General features: G+C 40.4%; 1 protein-coding gene across 4 annotated transcripts in view; it reads left to right on the top strand.

Moving 5' to 3' along the window:
* The window catches only part of rhobtb4 (Rho related BTB domain containing 4), a 44,372-nt gene extending 22,464 nt beyond the window's left edge, over positions 1-21,908 (top strand). For all 4 annotated transcript variants that reach the window (XM_046035094.1, XM_046035095.1, XM_046035093.1 and 1 more), the window contains 10 exons: positions 473-674; positions 984-1,087; positions 6,591-6,776; positions 7,134-7,953; positions 8,876-9,095; positions 10,180-10,298; positions 14,018-14,168; positions 14,435-14,523; positions 14,748-14,853; positions 15,565-21,908. In XM_046035094.1, coding sequence (XP_045891050.1) covers positions 483-674; positions 984-1,087; positions 6,591-6,776; positions 7,134-7,953; positions 8,876-9,095; positions 10,180-10,298; positions 14,018-14,168; positions 14,435-14,523; positions 14,748-14,853; positions 15,565-15,743 — 2,166 coding nt within the window. In that variant the 5' untranslated portion in view covers positions 473-482 and the 3' untranslated portion in view covers positions 15,744-21,908. The remainder of the gene's footprint in view (positions 1-472; positions 675-983; positions 1,088-6,590; positions 6,777-7,133; positions 7,954-8,875; positions 9,096-10,179; positions 10,299-14,017; positions 14,169-14,434; positions 14,524-14,747; positions 14,854-15,564) is intronic.
* The last annotated feature ends 451 nt before the right edge of the window (positions 21,909-22,359 follow it).

The raw sequence follows: 22,359 nt of genomic DNA, 5'->3' as shown, positions 1-22,359 counted from the left end.
ATTGTCTGTCATTTGTGCTGCCAAGGTAGATGTTTCATCACTTTGCATTATGTGTTCTCTGAAGCGAAGATGCTATCAGTGCATCAAAAGGGGATCAGATATGGGGATGACAGACAAGGGTAGGAAAGGACGGTGAGCTCAAGGGAACTGTCTCTCTTTTTGTCTGTCTTTCTCTCTCTCTCACTGTGCGCTGTTACAGAAATAGCTCTGCAGTCCCTCTATTCCTCAGCCTGCGAACCATGTGTTCTGTTGAGGAGTTTGGCAGAAGACTCTGTAAATTGGTCAGTACAGCTACCGGTGCTTAGAGCCTTAACAAAGCAGTTAGAAGCTACTGTACCTGATGCCAGTTGCTTTCATTATTGAAATCCAGTGTCATTCCTCCTGGGATGCTTTATCAATGTGATTTTAATTTTCCATGAATATTGAATTAACCTCTTTTATTTTTCTCTCGCTCCTATCTCCTGTTCTCCAGGGCCCTCTCCATGGATATAGACACAGACTATGAGCGGCCCAATGTGGAAACCATTAAATGTGTGGTGGTAGGGGATAATGCAGTAGGCAAGACCAGACTAATCTGTGCCCGGGCCTGCAATGCCACCCTCACACAATATCAGCTGCTTGCCACCCACGTGCCAACCGTCTGGGCCATCGACCAGTACCGTGTATGCCAAGAGGTGGGCACATACATACACATATACACACTTCCACACAGTGTGTGGAAAGAGCATCACCTAGACAAACACTTTTGGACATGGTACTAAGGCTAATTCTGTTTACTGTGCATTTGTAACATAGGTAAAAACATTTATTTTCAGGCCTATGAAAAACAACTTAATTCCAAAGATGTTGACCATGCAGTTTGACGTTGTGCAGTGTTTTTTTTCCTTTAGCCTAGTTATTGCATAATCCTTCAATTCCACTAAAAACACAAATATCACAATGAAGTTAAGACCTGATTACAGGGATATGCGTCTATGTTGCAGGTGTTGGAGAGATCTCGTGATGTAGTGGATGAGGTCAGTGTGTCCCTGAGGCTCTGGGACACATTTGGGGATCATCACAAAGACAGACGATTTGCCTATGGCAGGTGAGCAGATACATATACAGAAACAGGCACACAAACACACACAGTTTCGGACATTCTAGCTGCCAGAACCTAGTTGCTGACCTAATAACACAGTTACTGGCCGACCACAAGGTTAACTTCTTTGCAATATGTTGCATTTTTCACAATTGGTGCAGCCAAGAGATTGGCTGTAAAATTTGTAAGGCATTGACACATTTTTCTAGGCCTAATATGTGACCAAATTCATTGTTGGTTGGCTGGTTCAGGAGAACATAACTTACAATGAGAATGTAACTAATCTGTCAAACCCACATAAACAGGTCCACATAACATTTACTTTCCCCAAAGTTGTTTTTTGTGTAATCCAGTTGCCACGCTTTCTAGTTGAACTCTGCCCTCAAGCTGTTACATCCTTCCTCCACCAGACATGATTGGATCATCACTCTATCCTCTTACTCCCCATGCCTCTATTAAAGCTGCTTTATTGGCATGAAAAGCAGAAGTACTTATTGCCAAAGCAAAATCCGCAACTACCAATTCAAATGACAGTGACCAAACTTGACCACATGACAGTAACGCAGAAAAGATACACCTCATACATCATTAAATGAGTACTGTATATAGACCATTATTAATTCATGTATTTATCGAAATTCACTTATTTTGTGTTTTATTTTTTGTCTTTTGTGAAACAATAAATTTCTCTCTATGTTGCTATTTTATCTATTTAATTTATATCTTCAATCTTTTAATGTGTCCCTTAATTAGTCATAAGCCACAATCAGGCACTTAGACTTCACAAACATCTATACACAGATGCATGTACATATCACATGGTGCAGTCCGTGAGTTATCAGTCAAGTGTGGGTGGATGTGCTTTGTGTAACGTGTCGCCCTGTCACCTTTTTGCAAGTGTATCTGCATGACAGACTGTGCGTTTTGTATGCTGTGTGTAGTTCAGTTTGTGGCTCAAATTTCCTTCTCTTGTGTTCTTCCACTCTCTCTGTGTCTGTACATTTGCACAGTCTGCTTCTGTTTGTGTGTGTTTTGGTATGTGTGTACGAGCCTGTCCGAATGTCTTGTATGCTTTGTCAGCCTGCAGTCAGCTGATAAAGACGCAATGCCAGCTCAGCTGTTTCCTGCTTGCCTGCCTCCCTGACGTCTGCAGCTCCAGGCGTCAACCTCCCCTCCAACTCCTTCCCCTCCTTTTCCAGCTCTGTTCGCCCGCTCGTTCATCTGAGCCATGCCCTCTCCTCCAACTCCAATCCAGACTCCTCTCCTCACCTCCCCTTTCCCTCATCTCCCCCATGTCCCTCATTACCCTGTTACTCAACTTCCGTCACTAGCCTCCTCTATGCCCTTGACACTTTGCTTCTCCTTCACCCTCATACACCTCCCCCCATTCTGCAGCCTTTTGTTGATGTTGAAAACTCAAAACATCACATTGTCAGATAATACCCAGACTATCACATGCTTTGTTAAGAGAGGAACAGTCTGGTTGAGGAAACCATCTCAGCCTGAAAATAGGCTAAGCCAAACTTAACCTTTGCAACTTAAGAAATGTATTTAAAGCAAAACAATGCCGTACTGACTTGTAAACATTGTTCTTGTAAGCAGTTTTAGTAGCATGCATTATATGTAAAGTCTTTGTGATTCTGATGTTAGCAACTTTCACAATAGTGTTTTGACTTACTGACTGATGAGGGTTGTCATGCCAGGTTGCGTGATTGCAGAGTGACACATATGCCTGCATGAGACAAGTTAATTTCTTTATCGCAAATCTCATTCTTTTTGGACATGCCTGTGGTGTTTGTGCATGTGTGAGTGCCTGTGTCTCTCTTCTTACATAATCTGGTAACTGATGACCTTTGTAGTTAGGTTCCACCACACACACACACACGCACACACACACACACACACACACACACAATAAAAACAGTCACTGGTCGAGCCATTTGTTATCTATTAGTGCTGGTGGTAAATTATTAGTGACAGCATAGTGGACTTGTTTGCCTTTTCATTTGACTCACATGAGCTTTGTCATTCAGATGTACATACAACACAAACCTGTATGTTCATACACACACACACACACACACTGGCTGACAAACTGTATATTGTCACACTTGAAGCCTAATGCATAGTTCCTATTCATTCAGACATTATTTTTTCTGTGTTGCAAACATTTAAGGCCACTCTAATCACGTTATCCTGACCTGCCTGACCTGCCTGAACAAAAGTGCAATAGTAAAAACACGCTCTGTATGCTCATGCAGAAGTAAACAAATGAAATTGAAAAATACTGTTGTATGGTGTCACTTGTATTTTAATGTAAAGAGGACACTGAAGGGGAGGGGCCAACTGACCATCTCTGTCACAGCTGTCCATCTTTCCTTAATGTTTAGATTGTGTCAAAGAACAACTACATATTAATGACTACAATAAGTAGGGTGTCTGGGTTGGCTGCAGGTTGAACCTTTAAATAGTTCAGTGCAAAGCAGCACTTGTAATGGATTATTCTGGTACTAATTTTTAATGTTCACCTTCACACACTTGACTTTCAAACAGCTGCTTCTGAAAGATAGGTCAAGACAGCTTCAAAAGCCGTATGGGGCTAAAATTTCCTTAGCCCTCTTAGAAGCCTTTGTAAAGCTGTTTCCTGCAAAGTGCATTCCCTTAGTCTCTACAATGTCATATGGAGTACAGTGTCACACTAACATAAAGATGTACTGGCCCAAGCATAGGCAGTAAGCCTAGTTTGTTAAAAAAATGTTTTTCCTCTAACCACAAGAGCATAGGCATGTAACACATAACATGACCTCAAACAGACTAAGCCATGATAATGATCCTTTAACAAAGTGCTAATGGGAATTCCTATGTGTTTGCGAGTGTGAGCTGTGATGTAATGCTTTGGGAGTGTATATTCCTTGGGGGTAGGATCTTTTCAGAGATTACCTTAGTGAAAGTAAAGATGGCCTGTAGAACCTGTAGAATGTCCTTTGTAAAAAGTCATTTCATGCAGTGCTATGTGATTTCCTAAGTTCACTGAACAAAATTATAAACGCAACACTTTTGTTTTTGCCCCCATTCATCATGAGCTGAACTCAAAGATCTAAGACTTTCTATGTGTACATAAAAGGCCTGTTTCTTTCAAATATTGTTCACAATCTGTCAAAATCTGTGTTAGTGAGCACTCCTCCTTTGCCAAGATAATCCATCCACCTCACAGGTGTGGCATAAGATGCTGATCAGACAGCATGAGTATTGCACACAGGTGTGCCTTAGGCTGGCCACAATAAAAGGCCACTCGAAAATGTGCAGTTTCACTGTATTGGTGGGGTCTGAGGGGGTCCAGAAACCAGTGAGTATCTGGTGTGACCTCCATTTGACTCACGCAGTGCAACACATCTCCTTCGCATAGAATTGATCAGGTTGTTGATTGTGGCCTGTGGAATGTTGGTCCACTCCTCTTCAACTCTAACCCTGGATATGGGCAGGACCTGGAACACGCTGTTGTATATGCCGATCCAGAGCATCCCAAACATGCTCAATAGGTGATATGTCCAGTTAGTATGCTGGCCATGCAAGAACTGGGATGTTTTCAGCTTCCATGCATTATCATGCTGCAACATGAGGTGATGGTCGTGGATGAATGGCACAACAATGGGCCTCAGGATCTCATCACAGTATCTCGTTTTTGTCCATAACACACGTCTGTCAATACCATAACTCCACCGCCACCATGGGCCACTCTATCCACAACGTTGACATCAGTAAACAGCTCACTCACACGAAGCCATACTGCCCTGTACAGTGAAAACCGGGATTCATCTGTGAAGAGAACACCTCTCCAAAGTGCCAGACGCCATCAAATGTGAGCATTTGCCCACTCAAGTCAGTTATGACGTCTTTGCCAATTGCACGCTCCCTCAAAACCCGCGACATCTGTGGCATTGTGCTGTGTGATGGAACTGCACATTTTCGAGTGGCCTTTTATTGTGGCCAGCCTAAGACACACCTGCGCAATACCCATGCTGTCTGATCAGCATCTTGATATGCCACACCTGTGAGGTGGATGGATTATCTCGGCAAAGGAGAAGTGCTCACTATTATTACTATTATACTTATATATATATTATAGTATATATTATACTATTTTGTGGACAATATTGCAGAGAAATATGCCTTTTGTGTAAATAGAGAAAGTCTTAGATCTTTGAGTTCAGCTCATGATGAATAGGGGCAAAAACAAAAGTGTTGCGTTTATAATTTTCTTCAGTGTATTTCAATGTATTTCCCATTACTTTTTTAAGACTTTCAATCACTGTTGAGACTTCTTTCAAAACAGGTGGAATTACCTCTCTTTGCCGGCCTATTTATTTGATTTGATCTAAGTAAAGTCAGACTTAAAGATTAAATACAAGAGAAAACAAATAGGTAAGATATTTATTTATTGTTTTTAAGTGTAGCCTTTGTCTTCTCAGCAAATAGTTTTATTTTGTTTGCTGTAGCACCGGTATTTTGCCCCTGGGAAAGAAGAACTGTTTCAGTAGTGTATAATGCTGCTGTCAAGTTCAGGATGTGGTTTAGCGCCTCACGTCTTGAATACTGTATGCCTGCCAGACGTCAAAAACAGGAATATAAATTGCATTATCTAAGGATGGCTAATGTAACATGCAAGTCACCGAAGTGGTGCTAATGCAAAATACGCCTGGCCTTGGGCTGCTGGGGTCAAAAACCTTGTGTTGATTGTTGTAGATTTGTAGATTGTAGATTCTTGCACTGTCGGCATTGTACTGGTACTAAAAGATCTGTCTCACTGACACAGAGCTGGATTTAAGAACAAACACAGACTAATGCACAAACATGCTACAGAAATATCAGCACCGGAGAATAGATTTAAGTACTGCTGTCTGCTTGCACAAACACATCGGTTGAGGAAATGAATTTGTGTGTCTGTATGTGTGGATCCTGATCTATTCTTAGTCTTCTTTTTGTGGTCCAAGGAGCCTTAGAGGGCTTAGGAAGATTTACGTAAGAGAGAGAGAGAGAAAAGATGGGCCACACAGATCACCAGCCCAGAGGCCCAGACTCTCTCACATGCACACAAGCACCTACACACACACACACACACACACACACACACACACACACACACACACACACACACACACACACACACACACGTCTTGTGACCCCAGCTTTCTTGATGGCATTGTCCTTGCTCCCATAATGCCTTGCATCAGCTGAACAACCATCTTCCATACATATATCACACATGTTTTAACATAAACTGACAAGATGTTCAGTGACTCAGCACTGACCCCTTTTTTCTTTCTCTCTTTTCTGTCCCCTTCACTTGATCAAAAACCACATACCTTCTCTCTGCTCACATCTTTTGCTCTCTTGCTGACACAACAAATCAACTCTCCTCTGCTATCTTTTTCTAATCTTATCTATGATCTCTGTCATGTTGTAAATATACGTAAAATGAAGACTTTTTCTCTCCCTCCTTTACCTGTAGATCTGACGTAGTGGTGCTTTGCTTCTCTCTGGCTAATCCCAATTCCCTGCGCCACGTACGCACCATGTGGTTCCCAGAGATCAAGCACTTTTGTCCCCGAACGCCCATCATTCTGGTTGGCTGCCAGCTGGATCTGCGCTATGCCGACCTTGATGCAGTTAACCGTGCACGACGACCCCTGGCCAAGTGAGACACCGTCAGACATCAGACATTAATAGACTAATTCAGATAGAACATGCACCATTGTGGATTTCAGTGAAGGTTGCACATGAGGTTGATCCAGTTAATCAATGATCAGTTATAGTTATGCATTGATAACTGTTTAGAGTTCTTTTTTTCATTAACTGTAATCTCAATTGTTCCATCATATAAATACAGTGTAAGTAAATGTTGTGTAAATGAGTACTGAAATGAACACATTGTGGTCTTGCTTTGTATACATTTCTAATAGTGTTGAGATACTCAACTTCCTCCTTCCTCCCTCCTACTTGTACTTCAGTCTTTATCTAAATACTATCATCATTATCTATTCCTGTCCCACAGACCCATCAAGCCTACAGATATCCTTCCACCAGAGAGAGGCCATGAGGTGGCAAAGGAACTTGGCATTCCCTACTATGAGACCAGCATTGTTGCCCAGTTTGGCGTCAAAGATGTTTTTGACAATGCCATCCGAGCTGCCCTCATCTCCCGTCGTCACCTGCAGTTCTGGAAGTCCCACCTGAAAAAGGTCCAGAGGCCCCTTCTCCAGGCACCCTTCCTGCCTCCTCGCCCACCTCGCCCCATAGTAGGCATCCCAGACCCCCCTCCCACAGAGGGCGAGGGCCCTGATTCCCTTTTCTGCCAGCCACTGTGTGCAGATGTTCTTTTCCTTCTGCAGGGTGGCACCACTCGCGTCTTTGCACACAAAGTCTATCTGGCTACTTCCTGCTCCAAGTTCTATGACCTATTCACCCTTGATCTTGGTGGATCATGTATGGGGCCACGGTGGGAGGAACAGGAAAACAAGGAAAACTTAGAGAGTGGGGAGGAAGATGAGCAGAGCAGAAGAGGAGCCAAGGAGCAAGCTGGGCGCACTAAGAGCCTTGACATTGATAAGGACGGGGTTGATGGAGGAGTGCGGGGCCTGAATCGACCCCAGCTGCTCCAGCAGGGCTCTTTGAGGACTTCCCAGAGTGATAATGCACTCCCCTCTAGAGCACTGTACTCCCTGGGATCACTAGGGACTGGTCGAGCTCTTTCAGGATGGGGAAGAGGGTTCCTGAGTGTGTGTTTGGAGCATGTTGATGATCCCATGACCGGACGACCACGACTCATGACAGTTGTAGCCATGGATGCACTTATACAGGAAGAACCATTCAAGGTGATTGACTTAAAAGTGACAAGATTACTGAAATATTTTCATACATTATAATAGGGGGAAATAACACAATTCTGTTGATGTGAATTTAGTTAAAAAACCTACTTAAACAAACAATGAAACAATTTCACCAAGTTTTATATTGAAAACTACAAATAAAATTAGCAGTGCTGTGCTCTTCTTGTTTGCATAAACATTAAAATAATAATACCCAACACCTTCTTTAAACACATGAAAACAACATCAAATGTGCATTATCATTAAAGATGTTATAAAGTTATAAAGTATGTGCTGTGACCTCATGCACAATTTACATAAATACAAAGAAGTCTTAAGAAGACAGTGTAGTTACTGCAATGAGCCAACATTTGACTTTTTTTGAATTTGAGTCTTGTGTAGGAGTTTATAGTGATTCTCCAGTTCAAACACTTTTACAACCAATTCGAAGACTGCCATATTTAAAATGAACAAAATATGGTGGTTGGGAGACTGAACTACATAACAAGTTATCATGTGTGATGGGCAAATAGAGTCTGCAGACACACGATGCATACAGCAGCAGCAGAACAACATGTAGGGTTTTTATAAGAGTAAGTAACACTGAGAGCTTGAATTTACAAGTTATTAAAAAGATATATAGACAAACCATTACATTTTCCCTCATGCTGGAGTCCCCACATGCATTGAGCCAAAAGTTAACATATCCTGCATAGACCGTTTCTAACTTTGGTTGATGCTGGACAGTATTTACTGTGAGTTTTTTCAAAGGGCTGTAATCAAACACGGTTTTAATGAGTAAAATTTTAAACGTAGCGTAAGCGTAATACTAACCTTCAGGAATTTTACTGTGGTTTATCATTTAAGCGGTAACCGTTTAAATTTTATTCCAAAGTATGTTTTACCTCTCCATTTGCTGTGGTTTCAGGCGGTGCTTCAGTATCTGTACACCGGCAATCTGGACGAGGGCAGAGGGGATCTGATGCAGGTGGCCACTATTGCAGAGCTACTTGAGGTGTTTGACCTGCGGATGATGGTGGCCAATGTTCTCAACAGAGAGAGCTTCATGAACCAGGAGATCACCAAGGCTTTCCATGTCCGCAGAGCCAATCGTATCAAGGAGTGTCTCAATAAGGGGACCTTTGCTGGTAAACCACTGTGCCAACCATTTGGTTCTCCAATACTTTCATTAGCACTGGTGTGATTGTAGATATTTTTCATGTATGCATCAGTAAGTTTTGTGTATTTGTCTGTGTGTGTGTGTGTGTGTGTGTTTGGTGTGTGCGTGTATGAGAGAGTGGGAGGGGTAGAGGATTATGAAAATATGCATCAAATGTACACTTTGTGTACATTTGATCACATATCTGCCAGTGAATATTTTCCAGTGAATATTTGCTATCATTGTGTATGTTGTAGTTTATCTGTTTTCTGAAGTATTTTTAAAGTCATTAAGTGATTTGATGGCTGTTGTTTCAGTCTGCTTGGTTGTCTTGTCTTCGCTCTTGTGTGCTTCCTGTGTCTTGTGTTTGTGTGGTGTTGTGTGTCTCCCTAACATAACCTGCCCAGGGACTACAGATGGAAATTAGCTGGTAGCTAAATCTGGTTTGAGATTAATTTATTATGTACATGGTCCCCAAACTAAACTGAACTAAGCTGTTATGTGTGCATGTTATCACAGCATTTGCAGCCAGTGCCAGACATCTGCTGTCCCTGAAAAAAGCCTTCACTTCTTTCTATATTTTCTCTGTTGTCTTCATGATTATAATAATGTGAATCCTTAAAATGCTTATAAGAGATTATATTGCTAAGTGAACAATTGTAGAAACACTGCGTCACCCTATTTATTATTCAAGGAATGAATTAAAGATAGATTAACTATTTTGCTTTCAGATGTAGCCGATTACAACGTTACGATTACACCAACATAGCTACTGTGTTCTCTATTGACACTTTCTCCACCAAAGCCCAGATTCCACACAGGATTTACTCGATGATCTACCACCCTGCGTCAGCTCTCCTTCCCTTACTCTGTGTCAAATGCTGTTCTGTCCTTCTGTCAATTTATCTCTCTGTCTGTCTACCTGTGTCCATGTCTCTGTGTGTCTGTCTGGCCTTCTGTCTGCCTGTGTGTGTGTGTGTCTGTGCGTCTGCCTTGTCTGTCTTTCCTCTTCTGTAGCTTGGGCTTCTGTGGCACTCCACGAGATGAATGCTCTTTTCCCACCCCGGTTTTAGATGTGGTGTTCCGACTGGACGATGGCTGCCTCCCGGCCCACAAGCCCCTGCTCATCTCCAGCTGCAACTGGATGGCTGCCATGTTCCGTGGCTCTTTCATGGAAAGCTACATTGAGGAGGTCAGTTGAGACATACCTGGAAGAGCTTAAATTTTGAATAAGGATTTAGTTTCTGTGTCCTGAATCCTTGGAAATGTATAACAGTAAACTCAGGTCAGCCTTTAGCAGCAACCTAATCGCACACTTGTACTCGGCAGTAACATCTGACAAAAGGTTCAGTAAATTAGGTAAATGTAAATGGGTTACTTGGAAAAGGTTTATTACTTTGTAGATGTATTTGTGACATTGTATAACCTGCACATGTGTGTCTGCATTCACACTTAGTGCATCTAGTATGAAGGTCTACAGCTCAGGGTGCTTGAGGCCATTGTTTGCCACCCACCCACCTGCATGAAACACAAACACACACACACACACACACACACACACACACACACACACACACACACACACACACACACACACACACACACACACACACACACACAGCCTGTGAAAGCAGGTCAGCATTTCCTAAGTGGCAGGTCTGGTTACATCAGGTATGCTCTCACCTGAGCTTCAGCTTCTGGTCGCTTGGTGCTCCTCCAGGGGAAGGGTGTGTGCACCGGACCTGACCCAACCAGAGAGGAAGTTCACATCTCTGGCTGTCTTAAAGTCGACGCTTCCCGGACTGTGTTGCAGAACCAGATCCCCTGGAGTATGGTTACTTTCAAGGTCAGCAGGGTTAGGTTGAGCAGATTCAGGCCCAAGGGACTGGAAGTAATCTTTGGAAATGAACAGAAAGACAGACCAGGAATAAAAAAATGTGTATATTCAGTTTAGGTAAAACTCAAGGTTGTATAAGGCATATTTAAAGAAAAGACCTGGGTAAGAAAACTATTTATTTTTGTGTGTTTCCATGTGGATAGTCTAGATTTTAATCTAGAACACACCATGTGCGTGGGCTTTTACAGCTATTGTGGACGGTGGTGAAAACAGGACATCAGCATCACTGAGGGGGCACAGTGTTTGCTGCTGGTGGGCTGCCGGTGTCTATGGTTACTCTAAATGGTTCATGTTAGTGACTATAGTGGCATTGTTTATGGCATGAAGCTGGCACAGCATAGAAGGCAGGTACCCTGGAGACAAGACTGACTGCGCAATGACACTGTCAGCCTTTATGTTTATGAGCAAGTGTATTTGAGTGTATTTGTGTTTGCATGTAAATGTATCTACATTTTTTAGTTGAAAAACTTTGTAATGCTAATTAGTGAATTTGATCTTATGTAATGGCAAGCTGCAATTATCGGGTTTTCTGGTGGCTTTAGAGGTTACTTCTTTCCTTCTGAGACAGACAAAGATGTAACCTGTAAAGTGTTGCTAATGTACAGATTGCAGTTTCAGAATTGCCATGCTATTTGCGGACTATGTATCTTATTCCTTTTAAGGCACACATCTTCACAAATGAGAAGCACTGTCAGTAGATGTGAGCAGAAAAGCTTGCTAAAACACTTAAATTCAGTAGAAGCAGAGCTCTCTCAGGACACAATAACACAATTGAGCAACCTTGACACATCAGATGGTCTTGTTCTATCCAATTACTCTAAAAGAGAATCAGTACTGGAGAAAATATTAAGAGATGATGATGTTGAGATTTACAAAAATAGGTGAAAATGGATGACAAGAGAAATGAGATCTGGTAAATAAGGGTGATAATTAAACATTATTGTTCAACGACTTCCAGTGATATCTAGTGGATATAATTGTTGAACGTGTTTGAGCCACCTAACTAAGTATACAAGGTGCAGCTGAAGATGGGTCTCAGTCCATTTCTAAATTAAATCAAGCATAAAGCACTTATGAATGTTAATGAATATCTATGCACTAACCACTTCTCAACTTTTACTCATTCACTCAGTTTTATACAGTGGAATATTCATAGATCTGTAAAATAAACATGTTGATGTCTACATCATCTCATCTACATATTACAACTGTTCTCTTAGGTTTGGGAAGAGCATGATATAAATCCACTGTATGAAAATTCACAGAACCTGTAACTATAACTGTAAGAGGAGCATCTGATCACCTGGTTTTATTATTGGTATTAGCAACATTATGGACATTTCATACAGTAAGAATGTTTGTGAAAAACTAAGACATAGTTGAAAAAGCTAAAATCTATTGAAAAGCAATCAGAAACCATGAGTCTAAAGACATGTCTTGAGGTTTGCTGTCTGTGCAGGCAGTTATAAAAACTTACCGCAGAGTGTGTCATGGTACACCCCTGGATTATGTTCTAGGTGTGTGCCTGTGGTTTTGTGTTCACCATGTGAGTGTGCATCCCAGTGGAGTGTTACATGTTGAGATGCCTAGCCTGGAAAATGTCAAAGCCTGTTATGCTCCTGTCTCAGTCACAAAAAAGCAGATTTAACTGAAATTCTTATCTGCTGAAGTTTTTTCACTGTAGGGGAAGAATGACCTCAATTTTCTTACTTTTATCTTAAACTTTGTACCTTATCTGTGCTGGTGGTGGCGGCTATGTGACTCAGTGCTTTTTCCTCACCCACACAATTTTTTGAGTTTTAACTATAATGTATTTTACACTCATTACATCTTTAAATGTTCAATTGTGATGTTTTTTTTAAGCCCTTTGGGGACTATATTTCTTTTCACCATTAGGTTTGATTGTTGTTTTTCAAATAAGATAAACTTGCACCAAACTATTAATTTACTTCTAGGACAGCAGTCTGAGGGGGCAAAAGAACACCTGTCAATAAAGCTGATGAGTCGTATCCATAAATGTCCTGTTACTGTGAATGTGTCCACTCATTAATGCTTCCTGGCTCCAGCTGGAGCTCTAAGCTAAAGAGACCAACCTTCTCTTGGTGACTTTTTAGTCATAACGATAGGTCACGCCAAGCTGACATTCTGCTAATTGGTTATGGGAGCGGAGGTTGAAGAGCACCACAGTGGGTACACTCAGAGAGCTCCTCGAGGGGTCAGGTCATCACTCTCATCATCATTTGCCTTCCTTCCGTCCTTCCTGGGCTTAGGGTGCATTACCTGCCACTGAATTGCTGTTGGCCTGACTAACAGTAATTACAATCATAAAAAGGTCTTGCTAATTTGTATGCATTTATTTGTTTAACAACCCAACGTGGAATGCTGGGCTATACTGCAGCATGACCTGTGCCTTTGGTGTAGCTAAGGTCTAATTGATGATATGGTGACATCTAGAGGTCATTACAGGTGATTGCTTTTTATAGTGGACTTTGGTGTGGCATTGAAGTTAAACTTTTGCCCCACTATAACACATTACAAACTGTAACAGTAATTATAGGAGTGTAACGTGCGTATTATGTGCTTTTCATTTGTGAAAAGGGTCTGAATCTGCATGAAGCTTTAATGCACAATAAGGGTGCTTGAATGTCACAGTGTTTTGGGGTCTTTAGTGTTAGCCATATTGCTCACATCACTAGCCCCAAGGCAGTGCTTTCATCTGAGCTTAGATCAAAGCGAATGACCCGAACAGCATGTCCTCCGCCCTTTACCTCCAAACACCCACTGCACTGCTTTCATTGATATTTCTGATTTTTGGACCCCACCCATGTCTAGCCATTACACTTAATATAGCATATATACATTTGTCAACATATTATTTTGTATCTTAACACAAGTGTGCAAGTGCAGGAGAAAATACACACATGCAATGTTTATTGACTTAGTATGAACTCCTATAGATCCACTGTAAATGTTCGTTTACCTCTTTGTTTCCTCTTGATCTATTAATTTTCCAGGTTTCCATTCCTAACACCACTACAGCCTGTATGCACGGGGTGTTGGAGTTCCTGTACTGCGGTCTGCTGACACCCTGTCCTGGTCTGGAGCCCATGGAACTAATTATTCTGGCCAACCGTCTTTGTTTGCCACGCCTTGTTGCCCTCACAGGTAAACTCTCTGAAGTATTAGAAATGTTACAAAGCAAACAAAATATTTACTTGAATTTCTTGCACTGACTATATGTGACAGACTATGATTTTGACAGTGTTTTATCTGTGCACAGCCTTATATCAGTGTCTCAGTAAATGATTGTATGTGCAGTGAATTGTTTTTAACGCAGACTGCCAGACAGACTGAGAAGAAAATGCAGGCCCATGTCATTGGTGCATTTAAACAGTAAATATTAACATGATTATGTCCATGTACATCTTCAGAACAGCACGCCGTGGATGAGCTTCTCCAGTTGGCAGTGAAAGGAGGTGACATCGATGGACAGGTGTTGGCTTATCTCGAGCTTGCACAGGTCTGTCCTTGCAAAATTGTCTTTGTCCTTTAAATAAAAAATATTTTATAATCTAAGGTGTATATTTTATTTTAAATGATGAATAATTATTCACCATAATTTGATAAAAGTTGATCTCAGTCTGTTTATATTTTGTCTCCCATCTAACCTTTTAACTTTAGTCTTGGCTCTTCTTTCACAGCTGTAATAACTTCTCATTCCTCCTCTGTTTTTCCCTTTTCCAGTTCCACAATGCCAAACAACTGTCAACTTGGTGTCTCCATCACATCTGCACTAATTATAATAGCATCTGCCGCAAGTTTCCCAAAGACATGAAGGTCATGTCTCCAGGTACAGACACCTCGCCTATCTTGGCCCTGATAATCTGCCTCTCCCAAAGCCCTTTCATACATGCAGCTTACCCTTCAGTAGAAATTTGCTTTTGCAGTGCTAGTTTGAACAAAACCTTTTCTGGGTTAAGCACACTACCGAGAAATTGTAGCATGCTGTGACTTGTTCATAGCAAGCATTTGGTAGGAGTGGGAGGGCGGAATTATTATTTTTTTGTCTGAAAACACTGACGCAAAGTATAAAAATTATACGAGAAACACAGGAGCCCCTTGCATCATGTACAACATCTATCCTCACATTTCTTGAGGTGTGAATACATTTTACACAATTTTTATAAATGGTAGTTCACCACAATAAACCTCAACAACTGCTAGCAAGTCTGACACTTTAATATCATGGGTTTCAAGTGTACAATAATCTTTAGTAACCTCTATCGCTTAATTTCCTCATTCACTTGTCCTTACACCTTTATTGTTGTTAATTGTTTCACCCTTTTTTAATGACATTATTATTCCTTACTGTGCAAAAATTATTGTCTTTGATGATTTGTCCTGTTTTAAAAATGTTGGTTCTCTCATGCACTCTCTTTAACTGTGTCAGTGCATATCTGAAATGACACCTGAAATCTTTCAAGTCTTTTTTTTTTTTTGACATTGGAAATCTTTCTCTTTTTTAATCTCCATTTCGGTTCCTTTGTCTCCCATTTTGTAGAAAACCAGAAGCACTTTGAGAAGCAGCGCTGGCCTCCTGTGTGGTTCCTGAAGGAAGAGGACCGCTATCTGCGGTCTCAGAAGGAGCGCGAGCGTGAGGAGGAGATCTTACGCAAGCAACACACCAAACGGGGCTGGTGTTTCTGGAGACACCCGTCCTCCTCTCCGCACGTCTCCTAAAGGGTTTCCTCCACTGACTTCTTCATCCTGACCTGGCTTATCACACCCAGGATAACTAACCCCCTTCTAATGCATATAGAGGAGGAGGTCGGCTTTGAACCCTCTTTTAGTGGAGAAATGACTCTCAGTGCTACTATGCCTGAATTACCGCATGTTTGGGGGATTGTATGTGCCTCTTTATAATTGTGGGTGACTTCCTGAGTGCATTTTGGTATGCTTGTGTGACAAGCGTGGGCATAGCTGAAAGGTATGTGCGTGGATGTGTGTCTGTATGTGTGTGGTTATGATGATTGAGAGATGCTTCCAAGTTGAGTGCTTCCCAGATGCCCTTATCTATAAGGGCCTGCAGCGTTGCAGTGCAGCCCCTTGTCCCATCCACAAGAGCTCTGTCCCTCCACCAGCACTCACAGTGTCCCAGCCTTTGAGTGATTGGACTGGGAGCAAGGGCTCTCTATCTCTCTCAGTCTCCATCCTTCACATTGACCTTAATGACTATTACACATTGACCACTGCAGCTCCTCTCAGGGAGCTTACCTCTGCCTTCACTTCTACGCAGACTGTTAGCGTGCACACACAGACCCGTGCAAAAGATCCACCCCTCTAAAACCAGCACTGGATTCCCAGGAACTGACACTTACAATGTAATTATAATTATTTTGATATTATTTGACCTTTTTATATATATATATTTTTTTTTTGCGCCTTCTAGGACACTCTTATCAGGGGAAATGGCGTGCAGTACTCCCAGGAAGTGTTAAGGACCTTGACTGCCATTGCAACCACAAAGATGGGACTGTTATTGTAGAGCAACCTTAAAACCATTAGCAAGTTAGTATGCTTGATCATAGCTGTTAGCCTCCAGTCTAGTACTAATGTGGTCCTTGGTGTCCATCATCCACTCTTGCACCTCCCACCCCCTCCTACACACCACGGGTGCAAAAAAGCAAAATGAGTTGGATTAACCAAGCTGCACTTCAGAGACATTCAAAGTGACCACTCAATAGCAATGATGGGGGTCAAGAGTGCTAGCCTTACTTGAGACCTCTACCATGGAGAAATGATGGATACAGTATTAAACAAATGAGCTTGTAGCGTCCATGACCACCAGGTTGCGTTGAAGCACCTCAGTTAGCCTGCCTTTTACACTCCTACACCACTAGGGGCAGCACTGCTCAGGGCCCCGACACTAACCTTCACACTAACAGGACTTTTTATGCCTGGAGTTTCTTCACTCTAGTTTCAATTATTAAGATCATCAGTACAACTTCAATCCTTGCAAAGTGTTCAAAAGAAAGCTAAAGCACAGGCACAGTGTTATTAGTGCATTTAAAAACTACACCTGACTATTGATTTCCACCTAATTCTGAATACCAAAGCTGTGATTCTTTTGATCTCTATCTTCCTCACTTTCTTCATTTCTGCTTCCTTTAGTGGTGAGATGGAGGAGAAAAGAGCAAGTGGCTTGTAGGAAAAGGAGGTAGTATCATATAAAAATTGAGTCCCTCCTCGTGGTGGTGTTTTGAGTCTGTGGTATTAGGAGAAAAGTGTCACTGCTGGACATTCCCTTCCATTCCTCCTGCTGGAATTGAAAATGGTGCTTAAGACACAATTAGACAGTGTCCACATGAACACACAGACGCGTGCAATTTATTTTCACAGTTTAAGCTTCCGTCTAGTTGTTTAGTGTTTACCTGCGATGAACGTGCAGAAATTAATGATGGTATTCAAATTTGACACAAGCCTTTTTTAAACTTTAAAGTGGAAATCCTTAAGATTTCAGTCCTGGCTGATTTTGCGACACATGCGGTTTGATACTACAAGTCACATAATTCTAGGGGCAAAACATATTAATAAAAAAATTAGGCAATAATTTGCGTTTTCCTACCCTTCTGTGAGCAACCATGATCAGATTTTATGCTGCACACAGCATGAGTCTGCAAACAGCAAGGCACAGTCGAAAGAGTTGGTTAATTTGCTGAGAGGTTAAAGGTATGCAGACTGTCGCCTGCAGCTCCGATCTGCTGTCAAAAAATGACAAAAATGCTGTACGCTGTCTTGTTTTGTGGACGCATTGGTTGTGAACAATAGCAGTAAGTGCTAAGCTCACTGACAAACACATTGCATTTCCTGTGACTACTTCATAATAAAAGTCAACTCATGTTTGCCAGTAAAATGCTGTTAATATGAAGCTGCAGCAGTAGGAAATATTTTGTTTGCATTAACAGTAACTTCATACAGCATATTTTCCAGGAATCTTGCCACAAACACAAATATATAAATATTGCAATACTTTCATCATAGGCTCAATCACCATTGTGTTACCTCATTTGGTGAAAGATAGTGACTTAACAGACATTTATTTAATACAGATTTTTTGAGATTGTTATTTTAATTTTGCTTCTCCATATGCTCCATTATGTAAGAAGTCATAATAGGTCACTTATTTTAGAATGTGTAGATTTCAGATTTTACATAAAGTGGTTACAATCTTGTAATGTCCTGTTCTGCTATTGTATTTAAAAACGGTCTGATCTGTTTCACTTTCTTGTTAACCAGGAAAGTAGTATTACTTTGGATTAAATTTGCAATTGTGAGTGTTGTCTCAAGTGACGGTCTGATATATAACTGCATATGAGCGGAAATAAGATTTTCTTGTTAAGGGTGCTAATTTCTTTGGGCTTTTAGGACAGAATGTGAAAACGAGAGACTTTGTGGTGATGAGTTTCTATTAGCAAGTTGTTCTATTTATGGGTCTGAGCCCCTCAGCTTTACCACAGCAACTGTAGGAGTTACATAGATTGTGTGAGACATGTGGTGCGTTCTGCCGTTCTACATGGGAGGTGTGTTAAAGTCATTGTCAGCTACCAAAATAGAAGTCAGATAGCATCTCACGAGACCCAAGTGAGAACTGAGCTGATTCCACTCTGAAAAGTATAAAAGTGGAGTAAAAGTGAACATGTCTCAGTCAGCATTACATGCAACCTACATATTTTGGAATGACATCATAGATATTTAAACTCATCCCAGTGAAGGGCTTTGGGAATTTAGAAATGAGACCTACAGAGGAACAAGTTCGAGGACAGGTTTTGATGGACTTCTATAGCCTCGTTTTAGTTCCCCATAGAAGGGATGGCTATTAGATTTGTCTTATTAATTGTTGGCATGACCCATTAAGCCTCTTCTCTTGGTCCGTGTGCCTTATAGTTGGACAAAACAAAAAAGTAGTTTTACAATTTTAACATCTTAGTTGAAAACTGCAGACAGGCTCTGCAGTGGTTGACGTGATGCAGTAGACAATGGCTATGATAATGTTTTCACTGCAAAATGGGTTGTGGTTATGGTGTTGCTTTATGCACTCTCAACCATTATCCTTTGGCTTCTTGAAGAGATTTTTGAGTCAATTCGAGCCATGCCTGTGGAGAATCTTTAGGCCTACTGCTTGTTTTTATGCAGATAAATTGCCTTGAATTAAAGTCTTTATAGAGTGTAGTACAGTTGGTCTAATTATATGGCCTTTGATTAGTATGTTTTCTAGATTGGTAGTTATTTGGATGTAAAATGACTCACCGCTACCTCTCAACCACTGACAAGGTGGTTGAGAGGTAGTGATAAAAATGGGCAACAGGTTGATTCCTGTAGTGTAACTTCGAAACCACTGAAGCAAAGCTTATTGATGAGCACTGACTGGCCTTTGTGCTGGCAGGATGCAACCACTTTTGGAATGTGGTTCATTTGCATGGTGGCCTAACTTTGTCATTTAAATGACACTTGGTGTTGGAATGCACTTTTTTCTCTATGACTATCTCTTTTTGTGCTTAGAATGATATGTTCCTTATGTAAGATTGTTTTTAAACCTGATGATTGTACCACAATATTTCCACTGAAGTCTTTCCAATTTCTCCCCCAACGTGCTCAGAGAGGAGCTGAAAAACATTGCTTGTCCAGCTTCTTTAATAAGATCTAGTTGGCACTGAACCCCAAAGTAGCTCTCTTCTTGCTATGTGGCTTTATGCACAACTCTACTAAATTAGTTCAGTACAGCTTAACGTAGCAACAGTAAATATAAAACTTTAAATAATATGCTGGGACATTCTACATACATTTGCTTGAAAAATGAATGCAGTGGATATATTGCTGCTGTGCAGTGTTATTGCTTTTCCTTTTATGCTGTTACTGTGGTTAATACAATAAATCAAGCTTATTCTTGTTGTTTTTTAAAGATATTGAGTAGGCCTACATGTATAAAACTGAAAAGCATAAAAAGCTCAATTTCAATTGAACGTATTGTAATGCACATATTTTAAGAATGTCCAAAATGGCTGAATGCCAAGTGTTAACGTTTGGGTTTAGCCTGCATGTAAAGAGACATGACAGAGGACTTGGGTAAAACATGATGCATGTTTCTGAGGTTAGGTATAGGCTTCTCTATTTATGGCAAAGTTTCTTTGGGGCTGGGACACTACCTGGGGTCACTTGATATGTATATGGAGTCATAGGGAAATTCTAAAAGTTAAATTAAAATGTAAAATAAATTAAATACTGTAGGTTTGAAATGTATTTTACAATTGCTGTAATGTTATTGGGATATTTGGATACCTCCAGTTTACGGCAACTTAAGTACTCTCTAATTGTTGGGGTGAAAATTTACAATTGTGGGAAATATGAATGGTGACTCAGGTCAGAAAAGGTTGAGAAGCCCTGATATACAGAGAGGGAGAGATGGAGAGATGGAGATGCAAAATTTAGAACCTTGTTGGCTTCATTCAGCCATTAATATTTCCTCTCGTATTGACCCCTACAGACCAAAGTTACATCTAGTCATATTCTGATGTTGGATGTAGGGTTGTGGTATTCATTTGGATTGTCTTGTTCTATCACATCCTTTTTACTGTCACATTCTCCTCATTTATTTTAGGTAGGGGTTTTCTTCCTTCTTAGCCAGCCTAAGCTGTCTTTATAAATGTGATGCCTAGTGACTGAGAGAACGCCTTGTTTTTAGTCTTTGTTGTCTCCTCTCCTGTGCCTTCAGTGAAATCTCTTTTGGCTCTGTACAGGCTGACGGCACTGCACCTGCAGCCTTCTGGGCTCAGAATAAATAAATAAGAAATACACACATGCGAGCACATAACTAAAAGTAGGCAGCTTTCTTTAATATACAGGATCTTAGCATAGTTTCCTGCTGTTGTAATAATGATCTCTTCCAATGATAAGATAGATCAGAGCTGTACAAGTTCAGTTTGTAAAAAGCTAAGCAAAAAATAACTAAAATTATGAAATGACCAAGAAACCAGCAAACCAGCAGTTTTAAAATAATATTTTCCCACTCTTTCAGGTGCCTGCACTTTCTATTATGTAGCCTAATACTTTTTTTGATAAGTATGCTAAGTATTTATACTAACAGTTTTGTTGATCAAAATTTAATTAATTATTTAATTATCTTTCTTTCTAAGCCAAATTCAATAGTATACCCTATTGCTTCCACTATATAGCTGCAATTAACTGTGTTGCAATCATACATAAAGTCAGTGTATTGGGGAACAACATCTGTGAACTACTGGTTGGAAATTACCTGTGACAACTATATGTATTATGCTTTAATGAAGATAGTTGTTATCCAAAGTACAGTACAGTGTTGTAAATTGATATGAGTCCCAACTGGAATTAACCTCTCACCGTATAACTGTTCACCACACTGTATCTATTTACTAAGCTAGTGTATACTTAGGATTGTATGCACAGGGAGGTCCAGGACAGGGGGGGTGTTTATATAGACACACATGGTGTGAGTAACCCCTGGTCTGTACTGTAATTTTTTAGGTGGATCATATATACTGTATAGTATTGTTATGCACTTTTGTTTCCATTGACTCACGTGAGTTTTATTTACATTTACTGCTCATGTTATTGTGTGTATTTCAATAAAAAGGCAAAAGAAAGAGCACACCACACTCACAAACTATTAAGGGCTTTCAAGCAAATATACAACAATCAGAATGTTTTGCTGCTGTGCAAACGATGTTTTGAAACAAAAAATTTGTAATATTTTTGAACCACTGTGATTTGTACAAAATTTCAAAAAACAAAAGTAGAAAAAAAGTTTTTTTTTTCCTTTTTTGCCATTTGGATGTTTGACATGGATTTTATTAAAACTGGTAATCTTTTGAACTTGTCTCACATGCTTGTTATCGTGTGTTTTGTAATTCATAGAGTAGAGTATATTCTTTGTTCCACTTTGTTACTCAATTTTAAGATACAGCGCCTGATGTATATTAAATAATGTGAAAAATGTGAATTTCCAAAATAGGACAATGGATTATTTTTTTTTGTTTATAGAGTTTGTAAAATCAAGAATAGCCAGAACAGCCAGTTTCAGAATATGTGATTAAACACTTGTTTAAATTTAACCACATGATTACCAATGGACAGCAGTGCAAAGTGCTAAATACAACATTGGGCTATACAAAAACAGGCAATTAAGTTAAGTGATGATAATTTTAGCTGCCTGTTGAAACTTTTGAAACCTTTAACATCCAGATCCCCATTCCAATATTATTTAATTGATTTTGTATAGATATATCATATTTAATCAACTTATTAGAATCACCAGTTCACATCA

The sequence above is a fragment of the Micropterus dolomieu genome, linkage group LG21 (assembly GCF_021292245.1).
Source record: "Micropterus dolomieu isolate WLL.071019.BEF.003 ecotype Adirondacks linkage group LG21, ASM2129224v1, whole genome shotgun sequence".
Taxonomy (NCBI): Eukaryota; Metazoa; Chordata; class Actinopteri; order Centrarchiformes; family Centrarchidae; genus Micropterus; species Micropterus dolomieu.
This window is presented reverse-complemented; position numbering and strand designations above follow the sequence as displayed.